The sequence below is a fragment of the Phaseolus vulgaris genome, chromosome 1 (assembly GCF_051622355.1).
Source record: "Phaseolus vulgaris cultivar YP4 chromosome 1, ASM5162235v1, whole genome shotgun sequence".
Taxonomy (NCBI): domain Eukaryota; kingdom Viridiplantae; phylum Streptophyta; class Magnoliopsida; order Fabales; family Fabaceae; genus Phaseolus; species Phaseolus vulgaris.
This window is the reverse complement of record NC_143498.1, coordinates 53,790,320-53,810,419: the sequence shown is the minus strand read 5'-3', so window position 1 is coordinate 53,810,419 and position 20,100 is coordinate 53,790,320. Positions and strand designations below refer to the sequence as shown.

General features: G+C 29.1%; 2 protein-coding genes across 3 annotated transcripts; one reads left to right on the top strand and one right to left on the bottom strand.

The window, feature by feature from the left end:
• Positions 1-5,619: 5,619 nt before the first annotated feature.
• On the bottom strand, positions 5,620-8,170 carry LOC137815127 (uncharacterized). Its single transcript, XM_068618175.2, has 3 exons — positions 7,432-8,170; positions 7,168-7,220; positions 5,620-5,637 (listed from the first exon to the last, which is right to left on the bottom strand). The coding sequence occupies exons 1-2, from the start codon at positions 7,981-7,983 to the stop codon at positions 7,206-7,208; spliced, it is 567 nt and encodes a 188-aa protein (XP_068474276.2). The 5' UTR covers positions 7,984-8,170; the 3' UTR covers positions 5,620-5,637; positions 7,168-7,205.
• Positions 8,171-15,157: 6,987 nt separating this feature from the next.
• On the top strand, positions 15,158-18,600 carry LOC137815143 (WEB family protein (DUF827)). 2 transcript variants are annotated; one of them, XM_068618204.2, is made up of 2 exons: positions 15,158-15,856; positions 16,812-18,600. In XM_068618204.2, the coding sequence occupies exons 1-2, from the start codon at positions 15,641-15,643 to the stop codon at positions 18,288-18,290; spliced, it is 1,695 nt and encodes a 564-aa protein (XP_068474305.1). In that variant the 5' UTR covers positions 15,158-15,640; the 3' UTR covers positions 18,291-18,600. The 2 variants fall into 2 exon arrangements, with proteins under 2 accessions (XP_068474305.1, XP_068474306.1); XM_068618205.2 differs by having other exon boundaries at positions 15,345-15,856; positions 16,815-18,600.
• Positions 18,601-20,100: the final 1,500 nt, after the last annotated feature.

Genomic DNA, 20,100 nt, shown 5'->3' with positions numbered 1-20,100 from the left:
TTCATATAAAATATTTAATTTTTTATTAATATTAAAAAATTTATTGGAAAACCTAATTAATTATAACTTAATGCGATTTTCTTGTCAAATTACAAATTTTCCTCGGCAAAACATCAAGTAAATTTGTTTACATTACGTATTTGTTTAACGGTATATAATATTTGATGACATCGCTTTCGTTTCGTTCATATATGTTATTGATATGTTTTGGATCATTTTGTTGAGATTACATGCTTGTCTTATGTAAATATGTTTTTTCTATTTTGTTTTTTATATTTTTGCCCGAAATATGAGTATAATGACATATATGTGTTTGTCCCTATTAGAAATAATGCACGATTCCACTGTTCACTTTATATACAAAGAAAAATGTTAGACAAAAAAATGTATTCCTGCATTGTTTTTATTGTTTTCAAAATTAGGATTTCAGAATAACTTTAAAATAAGATAGTTGGAAAATAATTAACCAAACAAGGGTTTTTTTCGTTTATTTATAAAAATATTTTTTTCTTAAAAACAAAAAACAGGCAAAAAATTAATTAACTTACATGTATTTTCAATCCATAAAAAAACTAAGTAAATATGTATTTGAGAAAGAAAAAAAAATCTATTCAAATATCATCTATTCAGACACTGTTATAATGAATTCTTCAAACTGAAATACATATATGATAGAATGTTTCTAAATAAATTAAAAAATAAACGTAAAGTGATATTATAATCATCAGAATACTAATTAAAGCTTAACATGTATTTTTATTAATATTTTGTCAATGTTTTAATTTTAAAAAGTATTTATTAAAAACCAGTGATGATGAGACGAATTAAAAACGTTAAATTATTTTATTAATTTAAAATATTGAATAAAAAATAAGATATAATATATGTAACTACCTTATTTATACTAAATAATAAATATACAACTTAATTAAATTATATTTATAAAAACTATAACTATCTCAATTTAGAATGTTTCTTCTATGTTAATTAATTATAGTAATTAATACTTTGTATTTTTATATTAAATTAACTATAGTTATTTATAAAGACTAAAAACTATACAGAGTTATATTTATAAGGATTAACAATATATTTTCATTTTTTATTTTTAATCAAATAAACTGAAAAATACATAATGTTATAACCCGTTTCTAGATTAATTGGTTTGACTTTGTCAAAGTTATCACCATCATGTTATATGTTGTGATTCACGAGTAGATTTTATCCTTTCTATTCCTCCTCCCAAGAGGCAAACCGTTGACTATTAACCATTGACTATAGTACCATCTTTATCACATTAATCTTCCTATTTTTTTCAGAAAAAAAAAAATCATTGCACCCAGCATCCAGTAAAAAATAAATTAAAAAAATCAATTTTCTGGATGAGAGATAAAAGTGTTTCGATAAAGTTAAGAACCGTTTATATATTTTTTTTCACTAATTTACAAAAACATTTTTTAAAAATAAAACTGTAATAAAATACTGATCTTTAAAATAAATAATATTTCGAATACAATAATTGATGTAATAATTTTATGGGACTTAAAAGTTCGAAAATATGATATTTTCTCACAGAAATTATTATTAAAGTATTATCTTTTAAAATATATAACTTTGACCCAGTTAACACTTCCCAATGAAACTGTTCATTCTGAACTTGTATTCACTCAACGTCAGAGCATTAACGAACAGTTTCTAAAACCAGCAAAGATGTAAAAGAAAAGTGACACGTCAAATGTAAAAGGAACACAGCCTCTTTGACTGCATTTTTAAGCATCTCTCTCTCTACACACAAAAAGTCATAAATTCACATTTGCAAAATAATAATGATAATAATATTCTTATTACTATTATTATTCATTTACAAATTATTATTATTATTGATTATGTATATATAAAGTTCGCATGCATTATTATGGATTTTGATATCCCAACGCTAAAAGAAAAGAGTCACTTTAAAGTTCAATCATCATGAAAAGTTGCATAAAAACGTATGATCAAACTTCTATAGAAGTTATACAAAAACCAAAGTATATGAGAACGAAAATAAGGGAACAAAAATAAAAAGAAAATAATATTTATACCATTAAATATCGAATCGTCTCCAACGTATTCGTATCTGATACCGATTTAATAACATAAATTTAACTATAATTAAACAATTAAATAATATAAATATTAATTATAACACACATTTTAATCAAGATCTAATAATAATAAAAATATTATAAATAGATACAACAATCAAAATAAATATATTATGTACCTGTTTGGAGTAATGGGGCCCAGGCACGGTTGGTTGACGTAATGAGATTGCTGACGTGTCGATCTTCTTCTCCTTCGGTCGGTCGTTCTTTTTTGGTGTCTCCTTCAGTCGGTCTTTCCTTCTTGGTGTCTCCTTCGGTCGGGCGGGGGAGGGTACCTGCGAAGGCACTCCGACGCTCAAGTAAGTATGAGATTCTAAGCGCGGTTTCGTAAGTGAATGAAAAACGTACCTTTCTCTGGCTTGAGCACAGTATTTATAGGATTGCCTAATGGGCTTTCTATCCCTTGGGCTCAGGGTGGTTATGGATATGTCTTGCCAGTCGTGCTCCGAAATACCCGGGAAACATATTTTCTTTAAACGCATATTCCTTATTCTTCGGAGTTGTATCTTAACCACCTTAGCTTGTCACATAAATGCCCTTACATTTATTGTGCATTCGGTCGGTCGATCACGTGCGTTCGTCCGGTGCCTACCAGTACATATTACATACGAAATACTTACTTAAACAATGATATAATATTTATTAAAAAAATCAAGTCACACTTACATTTTAAATATACACATAAAAGTCTAAAAGGTCCGGATCTTCCCAATAAAAGTTTTTATTTATTTTTCTTTTCTTAATGTAAATATTCATGTTGTGTATTGTTAAAAAAAGTTTAATAAATATTTGAAATGAATTTCATAAAATTATTTTGTTAAAAGATTATGAGGAAAATGAAAAGTAGAGAAGTCTGATGGAAGCAGAGCATTTAAGCCCTACTTTTAAAGTCAACCTTATTGGAAGAGTCAACACGCAAATACACTCAATCAACTACTTTACATAAATATTTATTTTCTTTTCTAAATTTGCAGAAGGTCAGTGTCTCCACTCGTTATATTTTTTACAATAAACATTTTAAAAAGTCAGTTTAATTAAATATAAATAAATTTTACAAATTATTTAACGGATTAAAGTAACTTTTTGAAATTTGAGGACCAAAATTAAATGTATCAGGAATTTGAACATAAAGCATAAAGAATTAGATTAAATAAAAATGATTTAGTTTTATATAAATATGAAGCAAATAGTTTTATGGAATAATAAGAAGGTGAAGCACTTAGTACAAGTTCCATTGGGCAGCAGTGCAGGAGAATAGGAGAATGTAGTGACAAAATAACCTTCAGATATTTCTTATCATACAAATAAGTTGCTCCACAATTTTCTTTCTCAAATACATTATAAATATTTTATAAACTCAAATTTAGTTTCTAAAAAATTAGGGTCACAAAACGGATAAACGATTCCAGTGGTCAAACTCAGTATTGGATGTATATATTTAGTTGTAATCATTGATATCACATATTTTAACATTAATAAAAATATAAGAAAAATAATAAAACTAAATTAAACTTTAATATTTTTATCAACAAAATTTTATTATCTAATAAAATAAAGTAAATATCAACAAATACTTCGATAAATTAAATGATGTATAAATAAATGTAAATAAAATTCTATATAAAATCCATCAAAATTTAATTTCAAAACATACCAAAATAAAAAATTATGGATTGACGGACTAGCCTATCTCACTCCGTTTGTAATCTGTTGGGTTTACAAGTTAAGTAGAGTAAACCGATCAATACAAATTCAAATGATTGATCTACCTCACTCAAATAGTGACAGATTAACGGACTAACACTTTGAACTCGACTCATTCTCAAATAAAAAAATGACCACTATCCAAATACGAAACTTATCACTCAATAAGATAAGAACTAAATGCTATCAAAATTTATTATAAAGTATTATTTATTAATGCACTTTCAATGTATCATTTCATATAAAGTTAATATTTATTATTAACTATGGACCAGGATTCAAATTATAATATATATATATACGTGTGTTTAAAAAATAGAAATATAAGGAAATGTGTATTTAGTTATAAATGTCTATCTCTTAAAATAAAACTACATTAAACCGAATATCCAGAAGTTATGATTCGATCCTACACTGTTGAGGTTTTACTCGAAAGACTTTTCTAGAAGAAATAGTTTTTCAAAAGATAAATTATAATATACTATAACTATTAGGATACATTACAAAACCTACAAAGTCAACTAAATTAAATAAAAAATAATAATTTTATTAATGTGACTTATTTACAAATGCGCGTTTAATTTATTATTTAAATTATTTTATTTATATTTTTTAAAGTAGTCAAAATTAAGAATGATAATCCAAGCTCATTCATAATCTGCAATAAACAATTGCATAGAGAATAGATATTTCAAATATAGTTAAATTCCATTAATTTACAACCGGCGTAAGTTTTATTATATTATATTATTTATACGTTGACTGATTAAATAATTTTATTCATCTTTTATTAATATTCTATTTTAATAATTATGAATCTAAATTTTATTTCATGTTTTTTTTAATATACGTCTTTAATTATCTGGAAATTGTTAATATGCACATGTTTATTTTTGACTTTATATTTACCGTAAATAATAATTTTTATTGAGATATTGAATTTTCTAATTATTAAAATTACGAATGACGTTGATTTCTTTAGTTTATACGAATCGGTCTGAAAGCGTAGTATTGATGGTCAAAAAGCAACATGTCAACTCAAAATAAACTATTATATTTTAGAAATCAAAGTTGACTTGTGATGATTGCTCATGGCATCTAGAGAAAAAAGTGAAAAAAACACAATGTTGAAGATGAAGATCCACCTCTTTTTTTTTAAAAAAATAAAAAAAAAAATAAATAAATAAATATATATATATATATATATATATTTAGCGTTTATGATTCTATAGTTTACTTTTTTTAAGACTATTTTTATTGTTAGTTTAATTTATCAATTCAATTCCTCTACTACTAAATTAAATTAATATTTGAATTAAATTTAAACTAAATTATTAACATATTTTATAACTACTCTTTTCCATTTAAATTAATTTTATAAAAAAAAAAATTAAAAAATAATTGTTGGACTAACTTGTCATATTTTCTTTGACAAAGTGGTGGTGGATTGGGCTCAAAAGAGTTCAACTAGTATGTTTCGTCGGCTATAAAGAGCAGAAATCATTTCAAATTAAGCCCATGTTCATCATAGAAAACATTAGATAAATTGACACGAATAATTTAAAATTAAATTCTCTTACAATAATTTTTACCTTTTTCTTAAAAGAAATTAAGTGTATGTATTTTATTCAATAAATTTTTATAAATTAATTATAGAAAACACAACACTACTCTATTCACATAATGTTATTGTCCAAATATGTCAACACACTAAAGTGGAGTTACTGGGTTTTGAGAAACGATTAAAGCCCAATATGAATGCAGCCCAATCTGAATGAAGCCCAATCTGTTTCAAGAGTCATAAATTTGTTAAAATAAATTAAAACTGTTTTTCGAATTTCTTTTGGCTGTAGTAATGGTTAACGCAATGAACGTGACCTATGTACGAACTTTCTGTGATTTTCGTTCACATGATACATAGATCAAAATCAAATTTTTAAGTATCACCTTCACTATTTTAGTTAGAGCGTAAATTTTAAATTTTAAAGATGACGTATTTAAATTTTATCATTTTTGTTTGAGAAGTATTATTAAAAGAATATTTGGTGCTTGCAAAAGCAAAACGGAAAATTAGGAAGCATCTTAATGATAGATTTATGAGATATAGATATTTTAAGAGAATTAGAATTAGAAGAAAATTTCAATGGTGGAAAGGATATTGATACTATTGACCATGAAGAAAAACAACAACTAATATAATTAGCATATGTAAAATTCAAGGAAAAAAAATCATAAATGCTATAAAAGATCAAATTCCAAAACAATGTTAATATTGTTTCATCACTTGTATATAGCTCATTTCGTTTCTTATCCTTAAAACACATTTTATTATTTCTGTAATAAATTAACTTTAATCCAGAGATATAACAAATTATTGTTAATGTAAAGTATAAATAGTATAAAATTAAAAAATAGATTTGTTTATTAGAAGGACACTAAAAAAAATCATTAAATAATAATCAATTTTTTAAAATAATTAGTTAAATTAGATACCATTTTAGATATTAGAAAATAATTGGTATTTAAAGTAATTTCTACTATTAATAAAAATCTATAAAATAAATCTATAAAATAATTTTTAAATTGATATATTAATTAGTTTATAAAGTTTTAGGTACTAATGTTTTATATTTTAAATTGATGTTAAGAAGTGTACTTTAAGTATAAGTTAAAGTCATAAAACCGGCTTATAAGGTAAAGTTTACATCCATCTATATACAATGAAATGTCTCCATATCTAATATATGTGGGATCTCTAATAATTAATCTTAAAAGATCAATAAAGATTATTTTAGAATATAAAGTAGTTAGTAATTAACTTTTGGTAGGTAATGGGTAGATACCAATTTAAAAATTAATTTAAATTTTTTTATTAATAATATAAATTAATTTATATATCAATAATTATTTTAATTTATAAAATGATATTTAATGTAATAAAATATTAAGTAATTATTTTATTTTCTAAAATTAATTTTTATTCAATGATTTTCTCTGATAGTCCAAACAAAAATATTTATTTAAAATTACTTATAAAGTTTTTTTTTTTAATTTATAAAAGGAAAACGATTTTATGACGCGTTAAATCATAAATAAACCGATGTCAAATTCTATTTATATAAAAAGAATTTAAAAATAAAAAAGTTTTTGACAATATTTTTTAGCACAACCAAACTGAATGATATGATAGTTGTTGGGTGTGAAATTGTGTGTACTGCTATATGATCTTTGTAATGAACAGCTTCCACAGAAAACATACGTAATTGGATTCTAAGCACAGTGAGAAATTTCTAAAACATAACACTCGCGCATTTACCTTGCATGATTTTCAGGCAGCCATGGCTACTATCCTTGTCACTTTTTGACATCCTATCACAGTGTTTCAAGATTGAATGAGGTGTTATAATGTTAAAGGCATGCAAAAGAGAAAGTAGTAATTAAGAAGTATACAAATTTTGAAGATCTCTACAATATTAAAATAATACAGAATAAGTTAAGTTATAAAATCAGAATCTCTAATTTATGTAGATATTCAAGCATAATAAATTTCTAATAGTAACTAGTCTGCACCATGGCTTACATTTACGTTGCCGATGATGTTCCCGAAAGGATAGCACCCACTAAATCCATTGGAACATTTGTGTTTGAAAGGGTGTGAGAAAGAGGGGCTTCTTCCTTGTTGACCTCGATCTTTGTCTCTCATGGAAAACGAGGGAAATGGTGATGAATGATATGACAAAGAGCAGGAAGAGGAAGAGGAAGAAGGTGACCTAGAAGATGTTGGTGGCGACTCATGATGAGACTTTCTTGGCCCTACAAGCCTTGGCAGAAGGGTTGAGAACATGTTGTTGGGCTTGGAGCTTCTCCCCTTGGCATTGCGTGAGTTTGAAAAATAGGAAGGTGGAGGTGTGAGAGGTGGTAGAGATGTCTCAGACAAGGGGTGTTTGGGAGTACCAGGTTGTGCCTCCCAGGTAAAAGGAACAGCTACTGAAGTTCCTCCATAGTACAAAATCCTTGAAGAGGAGTTTGGGGTGGTGGCTTCCTTCGCCATTAGCCTAGAGAAGAACCTATCATCCTTTGTTATTGTGAAGGACATTTTGGATGACTGATTCTTCCCACCCTCACTCAACATTTTGCAGGATATTTCTGAGATTCAGCCAAGTTCTGTGTGTGTATGTGTTGTGTTGGCTTATCAGATCTAAATGCCTCAAGATCTGAAAAGAGAGTAAAAAACAGTGTGATAACTATTTTCTACAAATTTGTGTGTAGAGAGGTTACGGCAATATTATGTTTGGTTTGAAGTGTTCACGTTACTCAACAATATAAACAACTAGCTTCTCCTACTTCCCTGACAGGATCTTTATTTTATTCATAATCATTGTAAAGTGGACACCTACTCAGATTTTTAATTCATCATAATATTTTATATATCAATAATGATTTTTAGACGCCAGAATACATCTAGCTTAGGTGGATGTATAGCTTACGTGGCATGTCATTTTGTCATTTTTGCAAAATGACATCGCTGACGTGGCATGGCGTTTTTGTAAAAGGGAATTTGAATTTTGTTTCACAAATCCCTGAACCCTAACTGGGTGCTGCTCAAACGCAAGGAGTGTGGGTGCGAAGCGGTTGCGGTTGCGGTGCGAAGCGGTTGCAGAGCGAAGCGGTTGCGGTGCGAAGCGGTTGCAAATCGTGCTGATAGAGGTCACCGGAATCAGAATCAGAATCAGAATCGGTACCACTCCAAATCGCACTGAGAAAATGGGGCTGATTTTGGCTTTCTAAAACCTACTCTTTTACTACAGAACCCTAAATTTTAAAATTTTGCCACCTCAACAATACTGGCCCCACATCATAATACTTTATTATATTTTCATCCATGTCAGCAGTGTAATCTGGCTCTAACACTTAATTAAGTTAGAAATTGTACCGGTACGGGGAAGACATCGGGACCCACCCGGCTGCCCGATGCCGTGTCAGCCTGACCGAGACCATGAGAACCTGGTCAAGACCTTTGAAGACTTGACCGACCGGCCGTGGGCCGAGACCTTTGGAGACTTGGCCGAGACCTTGGAAAACTTGGCCGACAGGTCGAGACCTTGGAAGGCTTGAGACGACCGAGAGGTCGAGACCTTAGAAGACTTGGCCGAGAGGTCGAGACCTTGGAAGGCTTGGCCGAGACGACCGAGAGGTCGAGACCTTAGAAGACTTGGCCGAGAGGTCGAGACCTTGGAAGGCTTGGCCGAGACGACCGAGAGGTCGAGACCTTAGAAGACTTGGCCGAGAGGTTGAGACCTTGGAAGGCTTGGCCGAGACGACCGAGAGGCCGAGACCTTAGAAGACTTGGCCGAGAGGCCGAGAGACCGAGACCTTTGGAGACTTGGTCGAGAGGCCGAGACCTTAGAAGACTTAACTTAGACGGCCGAAGACCACAGGTATTTGGCCGATGACCGACCCTTACCATGGGAATTGGCCGATGGCCGAACCCCATTACAACTAACGCTCAAACCGAGATCAGTGAAGCTAATCCATCATCAAGAATTAGGTAATGCAATCCTAAGCGGTATCCACCTCGATAAACGGGCCCAACAAGGTAGGCCCACTAGAATAATATAAATAGCACGCATTTCAAGGAGTAAGGTATGTCATTATTACTGTTCACCTACCTGAGAGCTAACCACCCGCTTTACTGACTTGAGCGTCGGAGTGCCTTCGCAGGTACCCCCACCATCCGGTGTTCACCCGACGACCGAGTCCCGAGTGCCGAAAGGTAAGCAGAAAAAAGAGAAGGATCCCAGTTCATCACTCAGCCACCTGCCCGACCGAAGGAAAGAGAAGAAGACTTCAACAGTTCTCTAGGTCCCATCTCCCTAGCAGGAACAGAAATGTTTTAGTCTTAAATTATTGTGTTTATGTTTTAGTCTTAAATTATTGTGTTTATGGTGAGTTTGTTTTCTTTCTTTTGTATAAGATAATACTTTCTTTTGTTTTCTTTTTTATTTAGTTTTATTATTTACTTAATTTAATAATAAACTTTATCATATATTTAAAATTGATTATTTGAAATTCTTTGATTAATATTAATATTGTATTAATATTTTTAACTAAATATCGATAGAGAATATATATATATAAAAGGTATATACTACACTTATAACATTTTTTTATTAAAGAGGATAACATTTTAAAAGAAAGTTACGTGTAAACTTTTCTATTCGTGGTTATTCCATTACATGCGTATAAACAAGAAGGAGAAGAAAAACACTAGACCCTAAAATGTAAGATTGAACCTAAAAAAGCTAAATAAAGTATATCATTAACTAATAAAAATGACTTCCAATTACAACTCTGTTCACGAATTAGATAGCGAGACTAAAGTCACATTTTATTACTGTTCACTTTTTCCGTACCGTTTGCTTCTACTATTAATTGTAAGAAAAATGATTTTTTTACACCTCATTTTTCTTTTGCTTCAAATTACATCTTTGAATTACTTATGTGATAGGGGTATTTTGGTAAAATAATAGACATAAAGAAGATGTAATTTAGAGTATTGGGTGTCAAATTATCACTACTCTAATCGTAATGAAATCATCATTTGAACTTACCTAATACTTTTAAGTTTATATTTTAAACACGTAGTTATATCAAATTTAAATACCTCTAATAATAACTCTACTTTAACTCAATTCAAGTAAAAATATTAATATCTAATTTCTGATACCATCTTTATTCACGTACTGAAATTTTATTAAGAATTGACCTTTAAAATCAACTTCTTACGATTTACAAAATTGACTTATAAAATATTTTTATTTATTTTTGTCTATTAACGAAAGATAATCATAACACATGCTTAAATTTTTCTTTAATACATGATATTTTGAAAAAGTATAATAAATGTTAGTGTAAAGTATTTGAAAATAGAATTTTGAAGGGACCAAATTGCAAGTAGATTTAATGAGTGATATAAATGGCAGACAGACCATAAAAGCGAATAGAATGGGTAGGTGCGCAGTTATTTTTGGAAGCATTTGGACCATAGATTTTGAGATTGATGAATATTATGGCGAGGCATGCATTTACAAAAGCATTCATCACCCGAAATAGTTGATGTGGTTTTAAGGAGGAAGAATATATTAAAATTGGTTATGTGACAGTTGAACACTAATAAATGGAAACCAGTGATTCGTCCAAGTGGGGCTGGGACATTTAAGCTACCTACACCAAAATGTTTAACACTTACGTTAACCTAAACTATTATTTGATTTGATTACTATATATCTTGGGTAGACTCCCAACAATCGAAGATCCGGTGAAATATTATTTATAACATAATAAAAATATAATAAAATAAGTATGTTTTGAAATATGCGGGTAAATATATCAGGAAATCACTACACATGTCCTGATGAATCGTTTATCCAATTCACAAAGATAAGGACTTAAGTTAACTTATAAATATAACTGTTGAAGGGGGAAAATGTATGTTTCTTCATATACTACTAGAGCACACAAAAAAATAGTAGCATTAACTTAAGCGTCGGAGTGCAGCCGCAGATACTCCCAACCGGCGGAACACACACAACAAGAAAAAGAACTTCAAGGAACTAAGAGACTACTGACACACCAGCAAATTGTGTACCAATGACAGATATTACCTGGGTCCCATCATCCATACAGGTACACATGTAAAATAAAATTAAAAAATTATACTTATTTATATATATTACAAACAAGAATATTGAAAATCTTAAACTTAAAACATTAAATGTAATCAAGAATATGAAATTTTTTAGCTAGTCTTTTGTCTTTCTTGTGTAATCTATCTTTATTTTTTTGTGTTTTCTCTAATATATACTGAAATTTTCATCTTATCTCTTTTGTATCTTATTAATTCAATAATAAATGTTATTTTTTATTAAAATTTAATTATTAAAAAATCTCTTAATTTACATTAATACATTTAAATATAGATATCAATATCGAACTCCATTTATAATACTACAGTTCCTAAACTTAAACATAAACCAACAAAACTAAAAATAAGTTTATTTTAACAATCTTTGATCAATAGAATAAAAATATCTCTCAAAACTAAATCCTAAACAGTACAATATATTAGGAGAATAAAGAGATGCAGAGTATTAACGTTGTACATGTTGTACAGTGACCTGACATGGAGTTTCACGGTTTCACACAGTGCAGAACAGTCATATGTGAGTTTAATGTTTAATGTGATAGCTGAGATTGCAGTATCTATTTTAATGTTATATTGAAACGTGTCAACTTTTCATTCTTCCTGCTACCTTTGCTTTAGACAGGGTAGGTTCAAAATTGATTTTATAATCATTTCTATATTTTTATTTTTCAGATATTATTACTTTTAGTTCTTCACATTTTAATTATCAATTTCATTTTCTCTACTGTAAATGTGTCATGATAATCTCTCAATGTCATAATTATGTCTCTGTTGGATTCTTTATCAATCATAATCATGCAGTTGTAATTTCTTTACCAACATTAATATTTTATTTGGAATAGATGGAAATAAGAAAGAAAATAAGGGAGTGAATTTTAGATGGTATAAGAAAAAGTGTAAAAAAATTTAGAGTTTTTGAATTAAGATAAATAAAATAAAAAATATGAAAATTTTGTATAAAAATTTATGAGTATTGTCACTGAAATTATATATTTTTTAATTGATAAAAATTGTAAGTTTATAAATTTATTCTTATATTTAAAAATGGTAAAAAAATTAATTTGAATCATTTATTATAAATTATAATTATTTTTAATTAAAATATTTGATAAAAAATCATTTTTATATTAAATAATAATATTATTTTTATGTTAATTTTTTTGTAATTAATATAATTATGATATAAATTTATTTATTTTATTATTAAAAAATATATTTATTTTTATTGTTATTTATATTTATAATTTATTATATATATAATATGATTAATTATGTTTTTTATAATAATATTTTTTTTATATAATTTTGATTATATTTTTTATATTTAAATTGTAATTCTATTTTAAATAAAACTAATAATAATTTAAATTTAAAATAAAAATAAAAATAATAAAAAATAAAAATAATATATATATATATATATATATATTTGGTGATGAATTGGTGAAGATTATTCCATAAGTTAACCATAAAAGAGTAATATGATTTTAATATTTATATTTATATTTGTCTTTTTAGCTTGATTTATTTTAAAATATAAGTTTTATTTTAAAATTTGGTTTATAATAATATAAAATATGTACCGATCGATCGGAGTCGAATGAGTCATGTTATTCGACATCGATGATCGATCGAATGACTGTAATTACATTAATAGTAAATAGATGATATGTGACAAGTATGTAACATCCTACAAATCAGGATAACACCTTTATAAATCCAAATAACACTTCTACAAGTCTCAGAATTATGAGATAAATAAGTTAATATTGTTTTATTAAAGATATGTGTCAGATAGGATCCATGAACGAAATAATCTATTACTAAACACTATAAATAAATCTTTTTACACAATAATATGGTATACTTTTATCAATATATCACACACTTTCGTGTATAAAGTACTTTACTTAATTATAAAAAAAAATTATAGGTTAATTTCCAACCAAACACTAAAAAAAGAGCACGTAAATTACTAAAGAGTAGAGAAATGATTCACCATTAAGAAACAAAAATGATAAGAACAAAAAATAAAAGACAGTAGAATAAAAACAACTATTATTATCCCTTTAAGTTACTACTAAGTAATGTACTAACTATAAAACTTAAATTTTTTAGTAGTCATTCTAAAACATTTATATTTATATTACTTGTTTTAAATAGTACAAGGTTTAAAAAGTATTTGGAATAAATTTATTTTCGCCATACATGTGATACATTTTTCAGTTATCCAAATCACCAAATCTTACGGTCTTCTACAAATATTCTGGTCTTCCATGTCGTTTACCAACATCTCATTTTAATTTTAATAACCATAAAAGTTCAAAAAACAAGAAAAAAGAAGTCCTTAAAGTAATCACTCACCATTACCAAATAACTTGTTCATACTACATTTATTTACATCATGAGACATGGACTTAAAAAAAATGAATACAATCTAAACATCTTTGAAAGTACATATTAGTATTAAAGTAAATAATATTTAAACTATATAAAGGACAAAAGAAGCTTCTCTCTCTTCCAATCAATTTCATGCAAATCTAATCAAATTATCAAATATTTATTTTCTTGGCCAACACTGCATGCATTTTCCCTTTTCCCCGCTGAAAGAGCTAATCATGATAACTAATGATGAACAAGTCATAATAATATTTTTTCTTATTTTGATATTCACGTTACCTACTTAAATTATTTTCTCCGCCTTCCAAAAATGTATGTGTTTCTCTTACTAAATGGAAAATTAATTATTAGAGGCTTCTTAATTGATGATTTATCATCGTTGTGCATTAAATCCCATTATTTTACACTGTCATAATGCAATGTCACGCATTAATTGATAAAAATTTAATTTTATTGACACCAAATCAATCTCAATGAAAGGATTAAATAGTAGATATTTTTAAGAAAATAAACTGAAAACATTGGCAATTTTAAAAGGATAAGTGTATAACACTACTCAAACTAAAAACTCAGACGATACTCCAACTTCATAACTCAATAACCATAGAGAAAATGGTACAGTAATCAGTGATAAACTGCTATTTATAGAACAATAAATAATAGTTATATATAACTAATCTAAATAACTCGATATCACTTAATTAATTTATAAACATTATACTCTCTAATAAGTACACTTCATCATATTTTATATTATTTATTAATTATCATATTCTTAAAAATCTATCATATTTCTGTTGCTGCTTACTTAAGTATCCAAAAGTCATTTTTAAATAAATTTTTTCTTCCTATTAAATATAAATCAAAAGTTCATTCCCTAAACATCATTTCATCGTTAAGTCACACTCTTCAAATTCATTTCCATAACAAGCATTTAATGAAATGGAGAAAGCTAGTAAAATTAACTTTATGTAAAAACTAATTTTAATGTACAAGGAAATTGTTTGAATTTTTTGTGTTTAGAAGTAGTTGTTGTTGTGCACTGAATCCTTGGTACTCTCTTTTGAATATAAAAATCTAAAAACTTTTCTTAAAGCAACAATTTCACTGTAGCGATGGCAATTGGGAATGCTTTTACTGCGTGCGCACTACTCAAACTAATCGTAGCAGTAACCAAAGGAAGTTAGTGCTGGTGGGTCGCCCCAAACGTCGTCGTTTCGTTCCAAGCCTTTCCCCCGCTAAAAAGTCAATCATAACGCTTTTCCGCGCCAATCACGCTCTCAGTCATAACGATCTACTAAGTCTCCTTATGACGTGTCACTCTATCATTGGCTCTCACTCGCACCAACCAACCACCTTAAAGCGCACCACTATAACCCATGGTTCTCAGCCCCACCCTATCATTCAACGGAAAAAGGAAAAGGTCCCTCGCAAAAGCGTCCTCTGCAACCCTTTCCCCTTTTCCTTTTCCCGTTTGGCTCACCGAGTCGACTCGGCCATGCGACATAATCATCACGCCCATCCTTCCGATTCCATCATCCTCGGATTGCATAAATTCCGCAATGGTTTTTTCGCGGAAGTCCAAGCTTCCACTAAGAAACAACCTTTTCGCCTCTCGGTTTTCTCCATGCTTCTTCTCTGAAACCCGCGTTTGCGTTCATACGCTTTTCTTGTTTTCATCAAAATGGCAGAAACTCGAGACGCCGCCGCCGCCTATGGGGTGCCCGGAACGCCCGCCATAAGGGAAGTTAGACCCGACACGGGGAACCATGGCGGAAACGGGTCGGGCGGAATTCGGAGAGTGAATTTCCGAGCGGAGATTGACACGTCACCGCCGTTTGGGTCGGTTAAAGAGGCCGTGACCCGTTTTGGAGGTAGCGGGCCCTGGATACCGTTTTTTGTAAGTTTTTTCTGCACCTTGGACTTGTGAGAACGAGTTTGTTTCAAATTTTCTTTCTTGCAAAGTTCTTAGTAAGAGTAATTGAAGATGGTTCTATGTTCAAAATTATTAATTAAACTACATTAATCGTGCATCAATTCATATATGTGGTGGGTGCTTATATATCCTGAATACACTTTTTTATCACCATCTTTTTAAGGAAAAAATGAAATGAATCTTTCTCATGTATAAATGGATTTTTTAATTTTGTTTTCAGAAGTTTTTTTTTACTTATAAGCTAATTTTATTTTTTCTTCTTAACCCTAGGTTGTTGTCCATTTTTTTTTTGACAAAACATAAATGAAGATACTTAAGTATTCCTGATCTTCAATTAAATTGATGACTCCCTAATTTAGTTTTTTAAATTGTTATTCATTGCACTTCAATACGAAGAATTAACAAAATTAAAAGAGTTCCTACAACTAATATCCATCATTCATTTTAATCCAAAGTTACATGTGAAACGTGATTTTAGGGATAATACGAATAACAATAAATAATTAAATGTTGGACTTAAACAAAGCGAATACACCTTCAGGATTTTTTTTGAATGTACTCATTAAAGTTAGAGTTTCACCTGTAATTACACTACAATGCAGATTCAAATTTTGGAGTAAACACTTGGACATTTTAGTATTTTTTTATTGTCAAGTTTTATTACGCGAAATACCAAAATTGGAATTCTAATTCAAGAATAATGCAAAAAAAAAACTTGTATGGATTTTGCATAAGTTCTGTTCCTGTTTTTCAATTATAGAAATTAATGAAAGGCTTTAATTATTTATTTGGTGGAGAAATTTGGTTGCATGGTTGGTGGATTACTAATATGCTTTAAAGTAGGATAGTTCTTTGTACATTCTTGATACCTGCCCCGTGGGTTAGTTTACTTTCTGATGTAGAAGAAGATTATCATTAGCAGAACAGCATTGAAGATTTTGACATAAAGAAAGTGGAGGAACAGGCAGCAGAGTTGGAAAAGGATTTGATTGTCAAAGAACTTGAAACTCTTGATGTGCTTGAGGAACTGGGAGCTACCAAGAGGATTGTGGAGGACTTGAAGCAGCAATTACAAAAAGAGGCTATGAAATGTTTTGAATCCCGAGATGTAAATTCATATGAACAAGTTGGAACTCCTGTTTTTAAGGAGATGAATAAGGAGAATTGTGGAAACAATGTCAATGATGAAGAACAGATGATGAAAATTCCAAGCCCGTGCTCTATCATGTCATCATCACCTGATATGATCTTAATGGAGTTGAAGCAAGCCAAGTTGAATTTAGGCAAAACTATAAATGAACTTGGAGTGATACAGTCCTCCGTTGAGTCTTTGAATAAGAAGATGAAGAAGGAGAAAGTTTTTCTGGAGAGGACACGTGAAAAACTAGCATCAAAGTTTGCAGCAGTAACTGCTCTGGAGAGGGTCCAAGAGCAGACAAGATCAAATCCACCAGCATCTCATGTAGAATGTGCCTTTGGTAACCCTGCTAGTACTATGAGAAATTTCAATTCTGATTCCGGGCAGTGCAATAGAATGGTTGAGACTAGAAGATCTGAACCTTCAAAGCCCTTAAGTGTGTATGAAGAATATGGATTCAGTGTTAAGACTGCTGAGATGAGGTGGCTCGCTGCTAAAAAGATGGAAGAAGCTGCAAGAGCAGCAGAAGCTATTGCTCTTGCTGAAATCAAGGCTCTATCTAATGGTGAGAGATCTTCAGGATTTGTTCTGCCAGAACCTGAGAAATTCACTTTCGCTTTTGGAGATCGCTCTCCCCTAAACTCCAAGGCTCAGATACCTGAGGAGTCAACCTTGAAGAAGGTAATAGATGCCAAGTTTCAAATTAATGAAACAAAAATTTCTAAACTGACTATTTTGAAGAAGTTGGAGGAAGCATCAGAGGAAGTTCTACACAGCAAACAAGTCTTGACAGATGCTTTAAACAGAGTTGAAACTGCAAACAAAAAGCAACATGCTGCTGAGGAGGCTCTGAGGAGATGGATTCCAGAGGATGACCTCAGAAGGTATAACACTATCAACTGTAACAAGCTTAATCAAGGTGGAATCTGTCAAGATTCTCTGCATGATGTAACCAAGTCAACAGCAGCAAACAATGATCCAAAGCCAACATTAAGACCCACAATTTCTATGAGAGATGTACTTAGCAGAAAGCAGGTTCCTGAAGGATATGCTACAAGAAAGGAGATGGAAGAGCACACTGAAAGACAAAAGGTAGCATTGAGTCAAATGCTTCAAGCATTGAGGGAAGATCTAACTCTTCCAACAAAGACTGAGAAAGATGGGAGTAATCAGAAGCAGTTCATGCCACAGAGGAAGAAATTTGGATTCATTCAAATATCACTCCCCCCCTTGACAAAATCAAACAAGAAAAGGTCATGAAATTTCAATCCACAATCCCCATGCATGATTGAATAGCCACTACTCATGCACCTTTATGTTCCCATGTCATTCTTTATCGGTTCATGTGCTTACTTTGATGTTATTTATGTAGAGGTTTTTTGTGGGTGCCTATTTTGTAAAATATGTCTTTTGAGTGATTGGTTTGTAATTCTGTAACTAGCTTTGCTTTGATGGAGCTAGTACATTATGTTGCTTGGTTGGATGCATTAGAGTCATAAGGAATTCAAGGCATTGTGTTCTATCACATGGTTCTACCAATATATAATAAGTTCAATGGTTTATTGACAAATGTTGAAAATACCTTAATTCACTTTTTTTCTACACACACTCTTTTATATTTGTTAAAACTAATTAAAAACTATTAAATTAAGAACAAAATTCACAAATATTTACATTTTCAATAAATATTAAATCAACCATAAAGTATTTAAGAATGTGGCTGGAATATTCCTTGCACTTTTGTTTGTTACCCCGTTTACAAAAACTTGAAGGGGTGTTGGCTTTAGTTGGTATTCGATGCTTTTATTTTTTGTTTTTACTACTTTTTAAATACAAAAAATGTCATAAGGTTTTTAATTTAATTTCTCACCTCGGACGTTTGTATAGGAAACATGAAAAACAATTACTTTATTTTCTCTTTCCTATTTTATTGCCAGTGACTGAAATTATATATATGATATAGATTAAAAAAAAAATAATGAGAAAGTACTTGAAAACGAAAAGAAAATAAAAGGAGAAAATAGTAGAAATGAAGTGGAGAGATTCTCTGGTTGAAGAGATATGAAAGATAAACAAATAGAAAGCTAATTTTTTTAGATTGTTTATTTTTTTAATTGTTATTATTATTATTATTATTAAAGCTTCAATAAAGTTAGTTCCAGTAAGAATAGAGACTTTTGATTTTAGTGTTTATAGTTTTTTTAATCTCTATAAAATTTTAAAATAACTATTTTTACTCGTTACGAAAACGTATGAATTTTTGTTTTAGTTTCTGTAAAATATATTTTTATGTTTATCCTTTTAAATTTTAAAAAAAAATATTTGTAGTCAGTAATATTCATTTTAAAATAAATAAATAAATAATAGTTAATTTTATGAGTTTTAAGTACTTTTTTAATGTGTCACATTTATATTATTACAATTCTATGGTGTTATTTATCATTATCATTTGACTTTTTTGTTTAACGGTGAATACTTTACTTTTTTTTCAACTCAAACAATTAACTAATCTTATAAAGTACTAGGAAATAAAAAAGACTAAACGAATGAAACTTTTTATAAGGACCAAAACTAAAATGCTCTTATTTTATAAATATTTAAAATGTATTTGAGTTTTATAACGAAAGTTCTTCTATTTTTTTAATTTTTATTATAGGAAAAAATAAACCATCGTAGCCTATAATCAATTATGTTATACTTAAAAAATATGGAATTCACAATTTAAAGAAAAAAATTAATTGTACATTTTACCATTTTGTTTTTACTTTATTTTATTTTATGAATTTCGCTTTTAAGTTTTCTGAAACCATTTAATCATCAAAATTTTAAATTTTCACCATTTCTAATTCACTGGAGATTGTGATGAAGAAAATTATAAAAAAATACGGCGAAATCAATGACATCATTTTGATTTTTTTTTAATATTTTTTTTTTCTGTGTGTAACAGTTCTGTTATGGAAATTAACTATAAAGTGTGCGAAAATTGAAAAGTTTGGTGCAGAATGAGCCAAATATAGAGTTAAGTGAGAAATAAACGATATAAAAGAAATAAAAATAAAATAAATAATAG

Coding starts and splice junctions, on each gene's coding strand:
- LOC137815127 (XM_068618175.2), bottom strand. CDS start 7,983: ATGTTGAGTGAGGGTGGGAAGAATCAGTCATCCAAAATGTCCTTCACA.
- LOC137815143 (XM_068618204.2), top strand. CDS start 15,641: ATGGCAGAAACTCGAGACGCCGCCGCCGCCTATGGGGTGCCCGGAACG. Junction 15,857..16,811: donor GGCCCTGGATACCGTTTTTT/GTAAGTTTTTTC, acceptor GATTATCATTAG/CAGAACAGCATTGAAGATTT.